The sequence below is a fragment of the Geotrypetes seraphini genome, chromosome 13, assembly GCF_902459505.1.
Source record: "Geotrypetes seraphini chromosome 13, aGeoSer1.1, whole genome shotgun sequence".
NCBI classification, from domain to species: Eukaryota; Metazoa; Chordata; class Amphibia; order Gymnophiona; family Dermophiidae; genus Geotrypetes; species Geotrypetes seraphini.
Window position 1 is genome coordinate 77,403,653 of NC_047096.1, and position 17,812 is coordinate 77,421,464.

The 17,812-nt window shown below is 40.8% G+C and overlaps 1 protein-coding gene across 3 annotated transcripts in view; it reads right to left on the reverse strand.

Annotated features, from left to right (window-relative positions):
* The window catches only part of MLLT6 (MLLT6, PHD finger containing), a 240,675-nt gene that overhangs the window by 196,946 nt on the left and 25,917 nt on the right, over positions 1-17,812 (reverse strand). For all 3 annotated transcript variants that reach the window (XM_033918301.1, XM_033918300.1, XM_033918303.1), the window contains exon 3: positions 1,486-1,540. In XM_033918301.1, coding sequence (XP_033774192.1) covers positions 1,486-1,540 — 55 coding nt within the window. The remainder of the gene's footprint in view (positions 1-1,485; positions 1,541-17,812) is intronic.

Here is a 17,812-nt window from a genome sequence, read left to right on the forward strand (position 1 = left end):
ACTTCCCCACACAGCTACCGCTAGCGTTAGTTTAGCCTCGGTCTCAGCAAGCAGCCGCAAGGCCTTTGCTAGGCTGTCCTGCCTCTGCCGAAAGAGAAAGTTGCATTATCGGAGGTGGGTCAGCCTAGCAAAGGCCCAGAGGCTGCCTTATAGAATCGCCGGCTAAACTAACGCTAGCAGAAGCTATGGGGAAGTTAAAAGCACACAGTGAGCTGCTGCTGCTGGTCCGGGGTGGGGAGGCTGGGGAGAGAAGACAAGGAAGGCGGAATTACATGACATCAGAAAGGAAGTTGTGAAACATACAGTGCCAGCTTTATAGCATAATTAAGTCTTGTGGTTTTCAGCATTCAGACCCCCGAGAAAGGCATTCACAGCCAAAACATGGTCTACACCACTACTCATTGATGTGTGTTGTATGGCTTATTACTACCTGCACCATTTGGAATTTTAATGAAGAATTATTACATTAAACTTGACATCAAGGACCTCGTATCCATAGGTTTTTTTTGTTTTTGGTTGGACCTTGGTTTCCTGTGGAACTCGGTGTTTTTCTCTTTGCTGACTAATAGGAGGAAAAACCAGGAATCCGAACGAATGCAGAGAAAGAAATGCTGACATGTGACATCCCATATGCTTCCCTTTCTTTCAATGCCTTATTTCCTATCTCCTGTTGTTTACACTATGCAGGAGACTTTCAGGGATTTTATTAATTCTAAAAATATATTCTTACTTTTGTATTTTGAGAAGTATGATAGTAGACAGAATTTCACAAACATCTGAAGAATGATTAACAGGCACACTTCCTGCCTTTGATGGCCACTCACAGGTCAGGTTTCAGGATACCTCTAATGAATATGCATGGGAGATTTGCATACAACAGAAGTAGTAGGCATGCACATCTCTTTCTTGCACATTCATTAGGTATCCTGAAAACCTTACCTGTTGGTGGCTTTGGAGGTAGTTGTGTCAAATATATCACTACTACTATTTTCATTTCTGTAGCATTACTAGACGTATGCAGTGCTGTATAGAGAATATGTATGAGACAGTCCCTGCTCGACAGAGTTTACAATTGATAAGCTAGTGAATTGACATTCTCTGCCTAGATATCATAATAACATATAACCCAGTGACTGGAATGTTAGCTTCCCAAGCTGATACTACTGTATATATGTTCACATAAATGATTGACCCTATTTTTCTTACTTAAAGTACTGCTTAAAATACTTAGGGATGTATTATGGATAGACAGTTCTCTGAGAAAATGGATATGGCTTCATGCTCAGTAATTGTGTCTAAAGAGTTGCGATACTGTAAGAATAGAATGTGATGTTTATATCAGGGTAAACTTCACACCTATTGTGTTGTAACACCCACAATATATGGCAGTCCTTACTGCTGAATTCTAATTGTTGTGCATCAATCACCACCACAATGCCCTTGCTAGCTAGAATCTAGAAAGCATTCTACTCTATGCATATGTACCTCCATTGTCTGTTCTCTTAAGGGCACCATCTTTGTGAGGACATAGCTCACACCTCTGAAAAAGAGACAGAAGCAATATGTTACGAAAGAGCCATGCAACAGTTAAACCATCATATTTCCAGTAGAAAAGTCAGTAAAAGTTCCTACAACTATCCCCAACCTCTTCCTTTATTCATAAGACATCAGACCTAAGAATTGCCATACATGGTCCATCCAGCCCAGCAGCCTGATTCTAACAATGACAAAATCAGGTCACAGGTATCTGGTTGAATCCCCAAAAGTAGCAAGATTCCATGCTCCCTAGCCCCAGTGATAAACAGTGGCTCTCCCCAGGCCCATGGTTTATGGACTTCCCTCCAGGAGTTTATCCAAATTTTTATTCTTAAAGCCAGCTATACTGTTTTACCACATCTTCTGGCAACAAGTTCCAGAGCCTAACTATGCACTAAGTGAAAAAAATTATTTTTCCTATTTGTTTTAAAAGTATTACTAAGCAACTTTATGATACGTTCTCCTAGACTTTGTACTTTTTGAAAGTAAACAATTGATTCATGTTTACCGTTCTACTCAGGACATTGTGTAACTTCTATCAGTGATGTCTTCTTCAAACTGAAGAGCCCCAACTTCTTTAGCCTTTTCTCATACGAGATTCACTCCATCCCACTGATCATTTAGTTTGCCCTTTTATGTACCTTTTCTAATTCTGCTATATCTTTTTTGAGATGCCATGACCAGAACTGCACACAGTACTCAAAGTGCAGTCATACCTAAGTTGACCATATGTCCTGTTTTGAACGGGACCGTCCCGTTTTTAGATCCCCTGTCCCGTTGACCCCACACACAGCTTCGGGACACCAAAATGTTCTGTTTTGAGGACAGCGTCCCGAAGCTGTGTGCAGGAACAACAGGACAGGCGATCACTTCCCCTCCCTCCCTACTGCACCAAAGCCAGCCTTCCTCTAGCGCCCGATTTAAAACCCCCCCACCTCCCCGCTGCTTGCCGCCCAGAAGTCTTCTTCCCAACGTCAATTCTGACATCATAGAGGACGTTCCGGGCCAGCCAGGCAGCGATTAGGGGGCGAGACTGACAATTAATAGATGTTCTGTTTTGATGAAAAAAATAAATGGTCACGTTAGTTATACCAGGGACCGATACAGAGGCATTATGATATCCTGCATTTTCTTTCCTAATAATGTTTGATTTTTTGGCCAGTGCCACACACTGAACAGAAGAATTCAATGTATTGTCCTTGATTATATCTATATCTTTCTCTTGGGTGGTGACTCTTAATGCTATATCTAGCATTATGTAGTTATAATGTGGGACCCAAAGTGGTGAACTGGGTTAGAAACTGGCTGTCGGACAGACGCCAGAGGGTGGTGGTTAATGGAAGTTGCTCGGAGGAAGGAAAGGTGAGTAGTGGAGTCCCTCAGGGTTCAGTGCTGGGGCCGATCCTGTTCAATATGTTTGTGAGTGACATTACTGAAGGGTTAGAAGGAAAAGTGTGCCTTTTTGCAGATGATACCAAGATTTGTAACAGAGTAGACACTGAAGAGGGAGTGGAAAATATGAAAAAGGATCTGCAAAAGTTAGAGGAATGGTCTAATGCCTGGCAACTAAAATTCAATGCAAAGAAATGAAGAGTAATGCATTTGGGGATTAATAATCGGAAGGAACCGTATATGCTGGGAGGTGAGAAGCTGATATGCACGGACAGGGAGAGGGACCTTGGGGTGATAGTGTCCAAAGATCTAAAGGTGAAAAAACAGTGTGACAAGGCGGTGGCTGCTGCCAGAAGGATGCTGGGCTGTATAAAGAGAGGCGTAGCCAGTAGAAGGAAGAAGGTGTTGATGCCCCTGTACAGGTCATTGGTAAGGCCCCACTTGGAGTATTGTGTTCAGTTTTGGAGACTGTATCTGGCGAAGGACATAAGAAGACTTGAAGCGGTCCAGAGGAGGGCGACGAAAATGATAGGAGGCTTGCGCCAGAAGACGTATGAGGAGAGACTGGAAGCCCTGAATATGTATACCCTAGAGGAAAGGAGGGACAGAGGAGATATGATTCAAACATTCAAATACTTGAAGGGTATTAACGTAGAACAAAATCTTTTCCAGAGAAAGGAAAATGGTAAAACCAGAGATTGAGGTTGAGGGGTGGTAGATTCAAAGACAATGTTAGGAAATTCTACTTTATGGAGAGGGTGGTGGATGCCTGGAATGCGCTCCCGAGAGAGGTGGTGGAGAATAAAACTGTGATTGAGTTCAAAGAAGCATGGGATGAACACAGAGGATCTAGAATCAGAAAATAATATTAAATATTAAACTAAGGCCAGTACTGGGCAGACTTGCACGGTCTGTGTCTGTGTATGGCCGTTTGGTGAGGGATGGGCTGGGGAGGGCTTCAGTGGCTGGGAGGGTGTAGACGGGCTGGAGTAGGTTTTAACAGAGATTTCGGCAGTTGGAACCCAAGAAGGAACCCAAGCACAGTACCGGGTAGAGCTTTGGATTCTTGCCCAGAAATAGCTAAGAAAAAAATTAAAAAATTTAAATTGAATCAGGTTGGGCAGACTGGATGGACCATTCGGGTCTTTATCTGCTGTCATTTACTATGTTACTATGTTATTATGTATGGGTTATTCTTCTCATTTTGCATGTGGCATGGTGGAGTAGCCTAATGGTTAATGCAGTGGGCTGAGAACCTAGGAAACTGGATTCAATTCCGCTGCAGCTCCTTGCGATTCTGGGCAAGTCACCTAATCCTCCATTGCCACAAGTACAAAAATGTAGATTGTGTGCACACTAGGGCAGTGATTCCCAACCCTGTCCTGGAGGAACACCAGGCCAATCGGGTTTTCAGGCTAGCCCTAATGAATATGCATGAGAGAGATTTGCATATGATGGAAGTGATAGGCATGTAAATTTGCTTCATGCATATTCATTAGGGCTAGCCTGAAAACCCAATTGGCCTGGTGTTCCTCCAGGACAGGGTTGGGAACCACTGCCCTAATGAATATGCATGAGAGAGATTTGCATATGATGGAAGTGATAGGCATGCAAATTTGCTTCATGCATATTCATTAGGGCTAGCCTGAAAACCCAATTGGCCTGATGTTCCTCCAGGACAGGGTTGGGAACCACTGCCCTAATGAATATGCATGAGAGAGATTTGCATATGATGGAAGTGATAGGCATGCAAATTTGCTTCATGCATATTCATTAGGGCTAGCCTGAAAACCCAATTGGCCTGGTGTTCCTCCAGGACAGGGTTGGGAACCACTGCACTAGGGACAGAGAAAGTACCTGCATATAATAAAAATGTAAACTGCTTTGACTGTACCATAGAAAGGCAGAATATCAAATCTTACTTATCTATGTTAAATTTCATTTGCCATTTTGATGCCCAGTCTTCCAGCCTTATAACAATTTACTGTAATTTCTCTGTCTGATTGTGATTTAATAATTTTATGCCATCTGCAAATTTGATTACCTTTTATTGCATAGCTTGTGATGTCTCTTGAGCTATTTTAGCCTTTCCTCTACAGTGCATCCAGTTTCGCCAATGTAGGATTGGCTGCAACTGCATGGGATTTGTGACAGACGTACTCTCCTACCAAAATTCAAATTCATGGTCAACAGACCTCCCTGTTCTCAATCAGGTCAGTGAACCCACTATATATATATATATATAAAGACAAACTGCAGATCTCACAGTATATCCTGAAGAAACCACATCATGATTGCTGAAACATCAGTTCTATCTATCCAGACATGGTGAGACCCGGGAAACAGCAACAATCATGATGCCAGTCCCGGAAGCCAAAGAGAGCATAAAATCTGTTTTACTACTTGGGATCTAGCTAGGTTCTTGGGACCTGTTTTGGCCACTGTTGGAAACAGGATACTGGGCTTGATAGACCTTCAGTCTGTCCCAGTATGGCAATTCTTATGTTCCATGCTAAACATTGCAAAATTCTCAATTATGTTGTTTCCGTGCAAAGAAGGAATATATCTGGAAATCCCAATCTGTCTCAATTCTTCAAAATTTCAAATTGTTTCATCTATGAATCTTCTAGGCATCATATTGGACAACAAACTGACATATCAAAACCAAATTAGCGCTGTTGTACAAAAGAGCTTTTACAGACTTCGAATGATTCGTTCCCTCTCTAAAATTCTTGAGACCTCATCTTTAAACATCCTGGTTCATTCTCTGGTCATCTCCAAGTTAGATTACTGCAACATGCTATACACCCAAAAAGAATTTAGATGCCTGCAAATGATCCAAAACACGGCAATAAAAATTATAGAAAATGCGATAAAATTTGATCATGTGACTCTGCTTCTCCCAATATTGTATCGAATTACATATAAATTATTACTAACATTCAAAACATGAGTTACAAACCTTCCAGAATTTCTTAACAGACTCATAATCCCATACACTCCTTTAAGAGTATTAAGATCTATCACCCAACATCTTCTGTCTATTCCATCGATGCGTCACATTAGCATGAACCGTTCTACCTTATTTTCGGTCACTGCCCCTATGCTATGGAACTCAATGCCCACAGAACTGCAGGAAGAAACAGAGCTAGACCGCTTCAAAACCAAATTAAAAACATTCTTATTTAAAGATGCATTCGGTCTCTAAAATTATTTCTTTTTCTTCCAAATACACAAAATTTCAGACAGGTACCTTCCTATTGTGCTACCCTTTAATGTCTTTCTATCTTATATTGACATATAGTTCTCTTCCCTCCCCCTTTTGTACCAGTACGTCTTTATGTCTGAGTTTATGTCTTCCTGATTTTAGATTTGAAATGTATACCGCTTAGGAAACTAATAAGCAGAACATCAAATTTTAAAACTTGAACTTGTAACAGTGCATATTTTGGTGTGTGTGTGTGTATATATATATATATATATATATATATATATATATATGTCTCTTAGGCCAGAGCTTCCCAAACTCTTTGTAACTGTGACCTCCCCCCCTCCCTGAAGTACAGAATAATGTGCCTATGGAGAGCCCACCTAGGTTGTGACCCCATTTGGAGGTCACAACCCACAGTTTGGGAAGCTCTATCTTAGGCAATTGTATTAAAGTGGATTTTAAAAAAAGTGTCAGTAGATGATGCCTGATAATGCAGGTCTAAAAACCAAAAATAAACGGCAGAAAATGTACAAGGTGCAGGAATTTATTCAATTAAAAGTTATTAAAAACCTTTAAATTAGCATCAATAAAAGTAATTAAAAATATAATAATGATGGTAATAATAATTATATCCAAAGGCTGGTTTTTGTTGTAGAGCGTACTAGACCCAACACTGTCTGTGTTTCGAAAAGCACTTCTTCCTCAGGGGTCCAAGATATACAGTACAATAGATTTTCAAGAACCAATAGGGTGGAAATAATTGCTCAATCATGCCAAATAATCAGGCAAGAAGCTCTCCTAACTGTCCCATAAAAAAAATAAATTAAAAAAGCCCCACCCCCACCCTCCGGCCATTGACGGTCCTCTCTGATGACCCCTAATAAATGTGGCACCGGAATACCCCGCATCACTCTAGCAAAAATCGGCAGGAGGGATGCCCATTCCATCCTGCCGTGCTACCCCCTTCCATGCAAGAAAAAAAATGGCAGGAGGGGTACCCACCCCCGCACCAGGTGCCCCCCCAAACATCCCCTATGCTCCTCCTTTCTCTCCCCAAAAAAGGCAGGAGGGATGCTCAGTCACTCCTACTCCATGGCCCACTTGTCCAAAATGGCTGGCCTTCCCACCATTGCATGGGGAGGGGCCTAAATCCCTGATTGGCTCAGATGCCAAAGGCCCTGTGCCCATTGAAAAAAAAAGGTTTCCTATTCTGACCAGCTGAGTGGCAGGAGGCTGTTTTCGGGGCAGAATATCACACCTTAGTCACACATGCAAAACATAGACAGACCCTCAACAAATGTGAAAAAAAGGGACCACACATCAGTAGTAGAGATACTAAAGCAAAAAGTTGAACTGGAATCCTAAGGAAGTCAAACTCTGCACATACCAATAACAGAGAAATCGCAACTGAAAAAGAGATTAGGTTCTTATTTTGCTAATATATTTTCTAGTAGATAGGTTTGTCTTTCTGGACAGTAGGGTATTCTCTGCATACTCATGAGCCATGCAGAAGGAATCCATTCCAGGTTTTTAACTCTTCCTCTTTCTCCAGAGGGCTCTGCTGCCCCCCTTCAGTTTGTTCCTTGGCAAGCGAAAGCCCTATATAGAAACACATAAGAAGGATGGGTATGGAGAAACTCCCCGAACTACAAATCTGTTCTTTTCTGAAAGAATAACAAACATGTTAAACATTTGTACCAATGTCTAGATCATTTATAAAGATGTTGAAGAGCACGGGTCCAAGCACCGAGCCCTGTGGCACCCCACTGGTGACACTCTTCCAGTCTGAGTATTGTCCATTTACCCCCACTTTCTGTTTCCTATGATCCAGCCAGTTTTTAATCCACGTGAGTATTTCACACTCAATTCCATGGCTCGCAATTTTCCAAAGTAGTCGCTCATGCGGAACCTTGTCAAACGCCTTCTGAAAAACCAGATATACAATGTCAACCGGGTCACCCTTGTCTATCTGTCTGTTTACTTCCTCAAAGAAATGCATCAAGTTCGTCAAACATGATCTGCCTTTGCTAAAACCATGCTGACCGGTCCTCATCAGCCTGTGTCCATCAAGGTGATCAATGATGCGGTCCTTTATCAGGACTCTACCATCTTTCCCGGTATCAAGATCAGACTCACCGGTCTGTAGTTTCCTGGATCTCCCTTGAACCTTTCTTGAAGATCGGCGTAACATTCGCCACCTTCCAGTCTTCCGAAATCTTTCCCGATTTGATCGACAGATTGGCTATTAGTTGAAGCAGTTCAGCTATGGTCCCTTTCAGTTCCTTGATGACCCTCAGATGGATGCAATCCGGTGTCGGGGATTTATCGCTCTTAAGCCTTTCAATCTGCCTACACACCTCCTCTAGACTGACCGTCAAACCTGTCAGCTTTTCGTCTTCATTTTCAGCATATAGCCTGATGGATTCCAGTATGTTGTGTACATCTTCTTCGATAAATACAGACGCAAAAAATGTGTTCAATTTGTCGGCGATTGCTTTGTCCTCCTCTAGCGCTCCCTTTATTCCATGGTCATCCAACGGTCCCATCGCTTCCTTCGTGGGTCGTTTCCCCTTAATATATCGAAAGAACGGCTTGAAGTTCTTTGCCTCCTTGGCTATATTTTCCTCGTAGTCTCTTTTGGCCCCTTTTATTGCCTTGTGGCACCTGCATTGATGCTGTTTGTACTTGTTCCAGTTTTCGTCCGTTTTTGACCTTTTCCATTCCTTAAATGAAGTGTTCTTGTCTCTTATCGCTTCCTTTACCTCTACAGTGAGCCACGCCAGTTCTTTGTTCTTTTTCCTCTTTGATCCTTTGTTGATACGTGGTATATATAGATTTTGCGCCTCTGTGACTGTGTCCTTAAAAAGGGACCAAGCTCGCTCTAGCGTTTTTGCATGCTTATCCTCTTCTTAATCTTCTTCCCTATCATGAATCTCATCCCTTCGTAACCCCCTTTTCGGAAGTACAGTGCCGTGGCTGTCGTTTTGGACTGATGTTTCTCCCCTGCGTCCAGATCGAAGCGGATCATATTGTGATCACTATTTCCCAGTATTATTATTTCTCTTGTACACTAGTCTTTGTTGGGTTGTATTATATCAGTTTATGTTAGTCCGGCATATTACCCTTTCTCTTTTAGTTCATACTTAGGGCTCCTTTATCAAGGTACGCTAGCGTTTTTAGCGCACGCTAAATGAAAAATACTAAAGCAAGCTCTATGGAGGCATTAATGTTTAGTGTGTGTGGTATTGTAGCGCATACTAAGCGCGTGCTAAAACCGCTAGCGTACCTTAGTAATAAGAGCCCTTAAGTGTTCTTTTCCCACCCCCAATCCATGTCACCTAGCACGGGCTTTCTCAGTTTTTTTATCTAACTTTTTTTATCTACTTTTTTTTACATCATATTACATCACTTCCAGAATACTGCGGTTCGTCTCATCTTTGGTTTAAAACAAAGGGGAACACAGTACCCCTTATTTTCAAAAACTCCACTGGTTACCTGTGGAGTCTAGAGTTCTCTTCAAGTTTGCCTGCATTAGTTACAAAGCAGTTTTCGGGATGCTACCAGATTACCTTGCCTCTCAGTTCTTTTTGAATTGTTCCAATAAGAGTACTCGGAGTATAAATCTATTTAATTATCCTTCTTTGAAATCATGTCAATATAAGAAGTTTTTTGCTAGAATTTTAACATTCCAGGCAGCTAAATTGAATACATGACTTGGAAAACCTATATTTGAGGCTACTTATGTTGATTTCAGAAAACTATTGAAGACACGTCTGTTTGATAAGTTTCAATTCTTATATCATGTTATTGTTTTAACTTATCATGAATTCTAACAGCTGTTTATATCTTAATTATGCCACTGCCTTAACTTTTATTATTTTAATCAGATGTATTTTTAATGTTTTATTGCATTTTAGACTGACTGTTTTATTTTGTACCCCAAATATTGATTGTAAGTATTTCTGTCATGAACCGCTTCGAACTTCTGGTATAGCAGTATATAAGAAATAAATTATTATTATTATTACTTTTTGCCTTGACACCTAAGTTCTATCTTCACTCCTCTTTTACATCAGTTGTGTATGAGTTTTCTCTGACCCCCTTTTTTCCACTCACTTTTTTGACATCATACCCTGAGCCACTCCCCTTTATGATATTATACCCTGAGCTCATCCTCTTTTTTCTCCAGACTCCCCCCTTTCTGACATCATTTCTCTGATTCTCCTAGTTTTCTTTGACCAATCCAAGGGCTCCACATACTCCATATCTCTTTCTATCTTGGTTAAATAGCTTCCTGCACAAACGCGTGTTTTTCTACAGCACTAGAGCATTCATTACTCTATCGTGCAGAGCTCTCGAGCAGGATCAGTAAGCACTATACCCTTTTATATTTTCATCTTAGCACTGCATTCATATACTGGGTAATCTCTTTTTGTTTTTTTCAGCACTTCCATCTTCAGTACTGTATGCATATACCAGGTAGATCCACCTTTTTTTAGCCTTGCTTTTACACACTGGTTTATTTTTTATTGATTGCATTACTTGCATTATTGGCATCAGTGCGCTCGATATGGGATATCTATCTTATCTTGTTCCCCACGGGCGGATTTTTATCGTTCCTTTTGGCTTACATTGCTTTTAGATTTTGTTTTTAGATATCATTTTTATAATTTCGTTTGTCCTTAGATGTAAAATTTTTTTTTCGAATGATCAAATTAGCCTCGCATATAAATTAGACTATTGTAATAAGTACATGTTTTATATTAAATCTGGTTTTTAGTTGTCTTAGACTCTTGTCCTGCCATATACATAGGTTTACTTTCATATGTGTCCATTTTTAGTTCTCAGCCTTTGATCCACGTTCTGTGACTTAGGACTCTCATATTTCACAATGGCCTTTTTCTGTCTATTCAATTTTCTCCTTCCCCACTTCAGGCATGCTGGAGGCATTTATTCTTTTAAATTCTTTTAAATCCACTCACACCACTTCAAACGTCACTTTTACATCATTAAGGGCTCCTTTTACGAAGGCGCATTAGGGCCTTAATGCGCGGAATAGTGTGCGCTAAAATGCCGCATGTGCTAGCCGCTACTGCATCCTCTTGAGCAGGCGGTAGTTTTTTGGCTAGCGCGTGCTAATTCAGTGCATGTGCTAAAAACGCTAGCGTACCTTCGTAAAAGGAGCCCTAAATGAAATCTCCCTATCTCACCATCCCTTAATGTTTAGTTTATAGTTATGATTTGGTCACTCAGAGGCACTTTTTATCACAGTTTTGACTTGGTCACCTTTAAGAGATATTTTCAATACTTATACACTCATAGAATATCATTTTTGACACCAGTCACTTTTTTGACTTTTTAATCACTACTCATCGCATGTTATTCATAAATAAATCACATATCATTTTAGGACATATTCCAATCATTATTATTTCATTATCCATAGGACTCCTGAGGAAGACAGGGTCGTCGAAACACAGACCGTGTTGGGTTCATAGTTCCCTTCTTATGGGTCCTAGACATTTTATTATGTGGATTTTATGATTGTATCTTCAATAAAGCCTGCATCTTGGACATCTCCACAGCGTTTTTGTTTTTGGTTGCTCTTTGATTCTGTGGAGTATCAAGGGCCAATTTCTGTTTGTTTGTTCTTGGTTTTTAATGCCGGCTATAGCAGTAACATCTCCGACACTTATAGAATTCATATGATTGTCAGTTTTGTTAACGCCGTGGCCGGCTCTAAAAACCGCACTACAGTTTTGTAAAAGGGGGGATCATTAGATCATGATACTTAACTATGTTGTCTTATGTATGGATCAGTGTTGTATGGGACAATTTTATCATGTTTTGTTTTGGTTTACTTTCTCACCAATATTGGTTTTCTTTTTCCCCAATTGTTCAAAGCTGTCTAACAATTTTTGACAGTTATTTTTGACAGATACTAATGGGACATTTTCCAAGAGAAAAGTTTATGTGCTTGTGATAAGGATCTAGTTACAATCACAGTTTATTTTTTTATTTTTCCACAGCAAAGAAATATATACCATGGTTTAAGAGCATACCTTAAGGTTTAGTGTGAATTCAAATTCAATTTCAAAAAATGTAAAATCAAGCATATCTCAATTAGAACTTTTACTGAAATTTAAAATTTATGGAAATAAATAGTGTTATTACTTTTGTGTGTGTACGTATATATCTTTCCTAACTAAAGAATGAAATCAAATATAGTACCGTATTTTTCTCTCCATAAGATGCACTTTTTCCACCCCCAAAAAGGGGGTGGAAAAGTGGGTGCGTCTTATGGAGCGAATACACCTTCCCCCCGGTACCTTTCTAAAAGTTGCGGTGCTCTCTTACTGGATGGCTGTCTTTGGAAGCATAGCAGAGTGGCGCGATGCAAGAGCGCGACCTTTGCGCTTCCTGCTGGGTCACGCGCCGCTCAGTGATTGGCTGAGGTCAGTTCTCATTTGAGGCTGAGGTCAGTTCTCATCTGTTACTCACCAACTATATTTCAATCATTGGCTTACTCTCGCTACATCCAACTGATCATCAAAACATGGCCACGGTGTTCTCTTACTGCATGATATACTCCCCTGATGACATCATCCACAGGTTACCCAATCACGCACCACTGTTCAAACCTGATTCTTCAAAGAAATTTTATCAATCATCATCAATCCATAACACCACAACCCAATCCTACCACTATCCTACTGTATTATTCATTCAGCCAGAGTTAACCAGTCACTAGTTTCATTCAGCCCAGAGGGCTGCATGCTTTGTAGTTCATGCATCCAATGAAGCTCTTTTAAATTTAAAGTCAGAGTGAGGTTCCCACCTTCCCACCCAACCTAAACCGCATCCAACACCCGCCATTTAAGATCTTTAATTGAATGTTTAAATAGTTTTCAATGGCGCATCAAGGGAATAGTCTCATTCTGGGTATGAACCCGTGACTTATGTTCTGTTAATCTCACCTTCACCGGGCGAATAGTACGTCCCACTTATAATTTGGGACAAGGGCATTGGATGACATATATTACACAGGATGATCCACAAATCGTAACATGTTTTGCTCTATACAATTTGCCCGTCCCAGGGTGAATCCAACTCTCCCCTTCCATAGTATAAAGGCACCATTGACAATTATTGCATGCCCTATGGAAACCTTGATAGGGAACCCCTTGTTCTTTTTTATTTAGAAAGTCCCCCAAATTTCTAGCTCTTCTATATATAGGGGCCTCTTTTGATGATTGGTTGGATGTAGCTAGAGTAAGCAAATGATTGAAATGTAGTTGGTGAGTAACAGAAGGGATTGATAGTGTGTAGTTTGTTTTTTATCCCCATGACTAAAGCTTGTTTTGTTGTGTTTGCTGTGTTGTAGTTAAGGCACTTCCCCCGTCCTGAGGAAGATACGAAACGCGTTGGTGGGGCGTAGTGTAACAGCGACATTGCACTAATAAGCTAAGTTATCTAGAGGATATGAAAAAATTAGAAAACTTACTGAAAACTTATTGGAATGAATGAAAGTTTGTCGAAATGAATGAAATAACAAAGAAATTACATGGAGTAGACAACCTATGATGAATTGAAATTCTGGAAATGATTTTGAAGTTATTATTAGAGTATTTATTTATTTATTAATAGTATAAGTAATAGTATGAAGAGTAGACATATTAAATAATGACAAAAATGATAAAAATTTCTCAATTTTGAAAAAGAAAGAAAAAAAAGAGAATAAAATAGATTAAAGGACACATTTGGTGAGCCAGTGACGAGTGCTGCCACACTGTACTCCATGAATTGATAGCAGACAGGTGGCATTCTGAGATTCCCCACATGTAGTTAAAAATTAGTTTATAAGGCATGATATAATCTTAAATAGCATTTTGAATAATTTTTGATATAGTATTGATACAGATAGAGTGCAGGAGAGAGTGGGCATCTCTTCCACTGCTGGGGGTGGGGGCTATAATACATATGCTCAAGCAGCATGCTTTTACCACTCCCGCTAAAAAATAAAAATAAAAAAAAACCCACTATAATTTATGAGAATCATATATTTTTTTTTTCATTTGCCACAAGATGCACTTTTAACAGTGCTGGCACTGTACTGGCACCCCCACCCCAGTTACTGATTTTTGTCACCAAAAGCTGAAGCCGCACTTGGAGAATGACTTGGCGATGTTTAAGAAGCCACTGGAGTGCTCGTTTCAATATTCAAGAGCCCATTTTAATGGCAGTGTCGGAGACTGCTAGAAAGCGCACTAAAACCTGCAATAAGCTGCTAAAATGCATGCAGGCTAAACGGTCTGGAACCAGTTTAGTGACCGCATTAAAGGCAACCTTAAGTTTTGAGAATCTGGCCCTCTTTTAGGTCCTAGCTCATGCTTGCTGTCTAACACTAGCTCTAGCAGGATACATATTTCAAATCTGACATATTGTAATCACAAAACAGAAAATAAAATTATTTTTTCTACCTTGGAAAAACTGAAGGTGGACAAATTATTTTTTTCTACCTTGAAAAACTGAAGGTGAACAAAGCGATGGGACCGGACGGGATTCATCACAGGATACTGAGGGAGCTCAGAGAGGTTCTGGTGGGTCCTAATAAAGACTTGTTCAACAAATCTCTGGAGACGGGAGTGGTTCCTGGGGATTGGAGAAGAGTAGATGTAGTCCCTATTCACAAAACTGGTCACAGGGATGAAGCGGGAAACTACAGGCCAGTAAGCCTCACTTCGGTTGTTGGAAAAATAATGGAAGTGTTGCTGAAAGAAAGGATGGGTTACAGGATCCGAGGCTTTACTAAAGGTAACCTAAACCTAATTTTTGGGAATTGTATTGTTTTCTAAGCATTCATGTGAAAACTGTATCAAAACCAATGCTCTACTAATCCTTACAACAAATATCTAAAATAAATATGTATTTCATCTCTATGTGTTTTATTTATATTACTACATAAATAAATAAGTGATGTGCTCAGTACACCAACATCAAAGTCATATCCGCAGATAGTGAGACCGCGAGTATGAGGAGAACCATCACAGCATTCACTTGTTCCCCATTGCCTACCTGCTTGTCTATGAAACCTATATGAAAGTTTATTTATAGCTGTATAATTTTAAATATCAGGCTTCTCTCGTGAGTGCATATTAAAGTTTCTGATGATATGCAAGATGGGTACTTATCTGAATCAGTGAGGGCTTTTATCGATATTGCATTGTTGTTCCAGCTTGATCATTAATATTGCTCGGGTCCACAACTGGCGTGACCAAGACCTTAGCAGTGAAACGTGCTCAGTGTCCCAAAACATGAAATAAAATCAAAGGTAAATCTTGTCAAACGAACCTGATTGAATTTTTTGATTGGGAGACCAGAGAGCTGGATCAAGGACATATGCTAGATGTAATTTACTTAGATTTCAGCAAAGCATTTGACACAGTTCCTCTTAGGAGGCTCTTGAACAAACTTGAAGTACTGAAGTTAGGACTCAAAGTGGAAAACTGGATTAGAAACTAGTTGACAGACAGACACCAGAGGGTGGTGGTTAATGTAAATCACTCGAAGGAAGTAGTGGAGTCCCTCAGGGTTCGGTGTTGGGGCCAATCCTGTTCATTGCTGAAGGGTTCATTGCTGAAGGGTTAGAAGGAAAGGTTTGCCTTTTTGCTGATACCAAGATTTATAACAGAGTAGACACTGAGGAGGGAGTAGAAAACATGAAAAAGGATCCACAAAAGTTAGAGGAATGGTCTAATATCTGGCAACTAAAATTCAATGCAAAGAAATGCAGAGTAATGCATTTGGGGATTAATAATCGGAAGGAGCCATATATGCTGGGAGGTGAGAGGCTGATATGCACGGATGGGGAGAGGGACCTTGGGTGATAGTAACCGAAGATCTAAAGGCGAAAAAACAGTGCGATAAGGCAGTGGCTGCTGCCAGAAGGATGCTGGACTGTATAAAGAGAGATGTAACCAATAGAAGAATGAAGGTGTTGATGACTCTGTACAGGTCGTTGGTGAGACCCTACTTGGAGTATTGTGTTCAGTTTTGGAGACCGTATCCGGCGAAGGACACAAAAAGGCTTGAAGTGGTCCAGATGAGGGTGACAAAAATGATAAGAGGTTTGCGCCAAAAGACGTATGAGGAGAGACTGGAAGCCCTGAATATGCATACCTTAGAGGAAAGGAGGGACAGGGGAGATATGATTCAGACGTTCAAATACTTGAAAGGTATTAACGTAGAACAAAATCTTTTCCAGAGAAAGGAAAATGGTAAAACCAGAGCACATAATTTGAGGTTGAGGGGTGGTAGACTCATGAGTAATGTAAGGAAATTCTTCTTTACGAAGAGGGTGGTGGATGCCTGAAATGCGCTCCTGAGAGAGGTGGTGGAGATGAAAACGGTGAAGAAGTTCAAAAAAGCTTGGGATGAACACAGAGGATCTAGAATCAGAAAATAATAGTAAATATTGAAGAACTAAGGCTAGTACTGGGCAGCCTTGCACGATCTGTGACTGTATATGGCTGTTTGGTGGAGGATGGGCTGGGGAGGGCTTCAGTAGCTGGGAGGGTGTAGATCAGGGATCTCAAAGTCCCAACTTGAGGGCCGCAATCCAGTCGGGTTTTCAGGATTTCCCCAATGAATATGCATTGAAAGCAGTGTGTGCACATAGGTCTCATGCATAGTCATTGGGGAAATCCTGAAAACCCGACTGGATTGCGGCCCTCGAGGAGGGACTTTGAGACCCCTGGACTGGAGTGAGCTTTGATGGAGACTTCAGTAGTTGGACCTAAGAACAGTACCGGGCAGAGCTTTGGATTCTTACCCAGAAATAGCTAAGAAGAAGAAAAAAAAAACAACAACAACAAATTTTTAGATTTAATCAGTTTGGGAAGACTGGATGGGCCATTTGGGTCTTTATCTGCTGTCATTTACTATGTTGCCTTTTGTTGTCTGGTCATTTTATTATTCAAATCATGTTGGTCCCAGGTTCTGGTTTCTGTTTGTCTGCCCATTTGACATTTTCTTCTTTCTCCGTGCTCACTATCCATCTTCCATCTCTGTACCTTCCCTTCAATTGCCCTATCCAACAATTCTGTTTCTTTTCCACTGTCTACCATCTCTCTCTGTGTCTCTCCCTGTCTTGTGCTCTGGGTCAAACCTCTCTATTCCCCTCCATGCAGCATCTCTCCCTTCCTCCCCTCCTTTATAATGTGAAATATTTCTCTCTCTCTCCCCATGCACCATATCTCCCTGCCCTCCACCCTATGTCCAACATTTCTCCTTCTCTCTTCTCCATGTATGTCTCCCTCCCCTCCACTATATGCAGGATTTCTCCTTCTCACCCCTTTCTATGTCTTTGTTGCATCTCTCTTCCTTTTCTTCAGCCCATGTCCAACAATTCTTCCTCTCTCCTCTCTTCCCCCATGTACAGAAGCTTTCTAATCCTCCCTCCTATCCCCCTATGTAGCAGTTTTCCATCCCCCCTCCCTCTCATTCCCCTATGCAGCAGCTTTTCATCCCTCCCTCCTATCTCCCTGTGTAGCAGTTTTCCATCCCTTCCTCCCATCCCCCTGTGCAGCACCTCTTGACCTGACCGACTCCCCCACCCTATCTCACCATTAGATTTTTTGCGACCTGCTCCACCAGAGCTTCTCTCTGCATTGT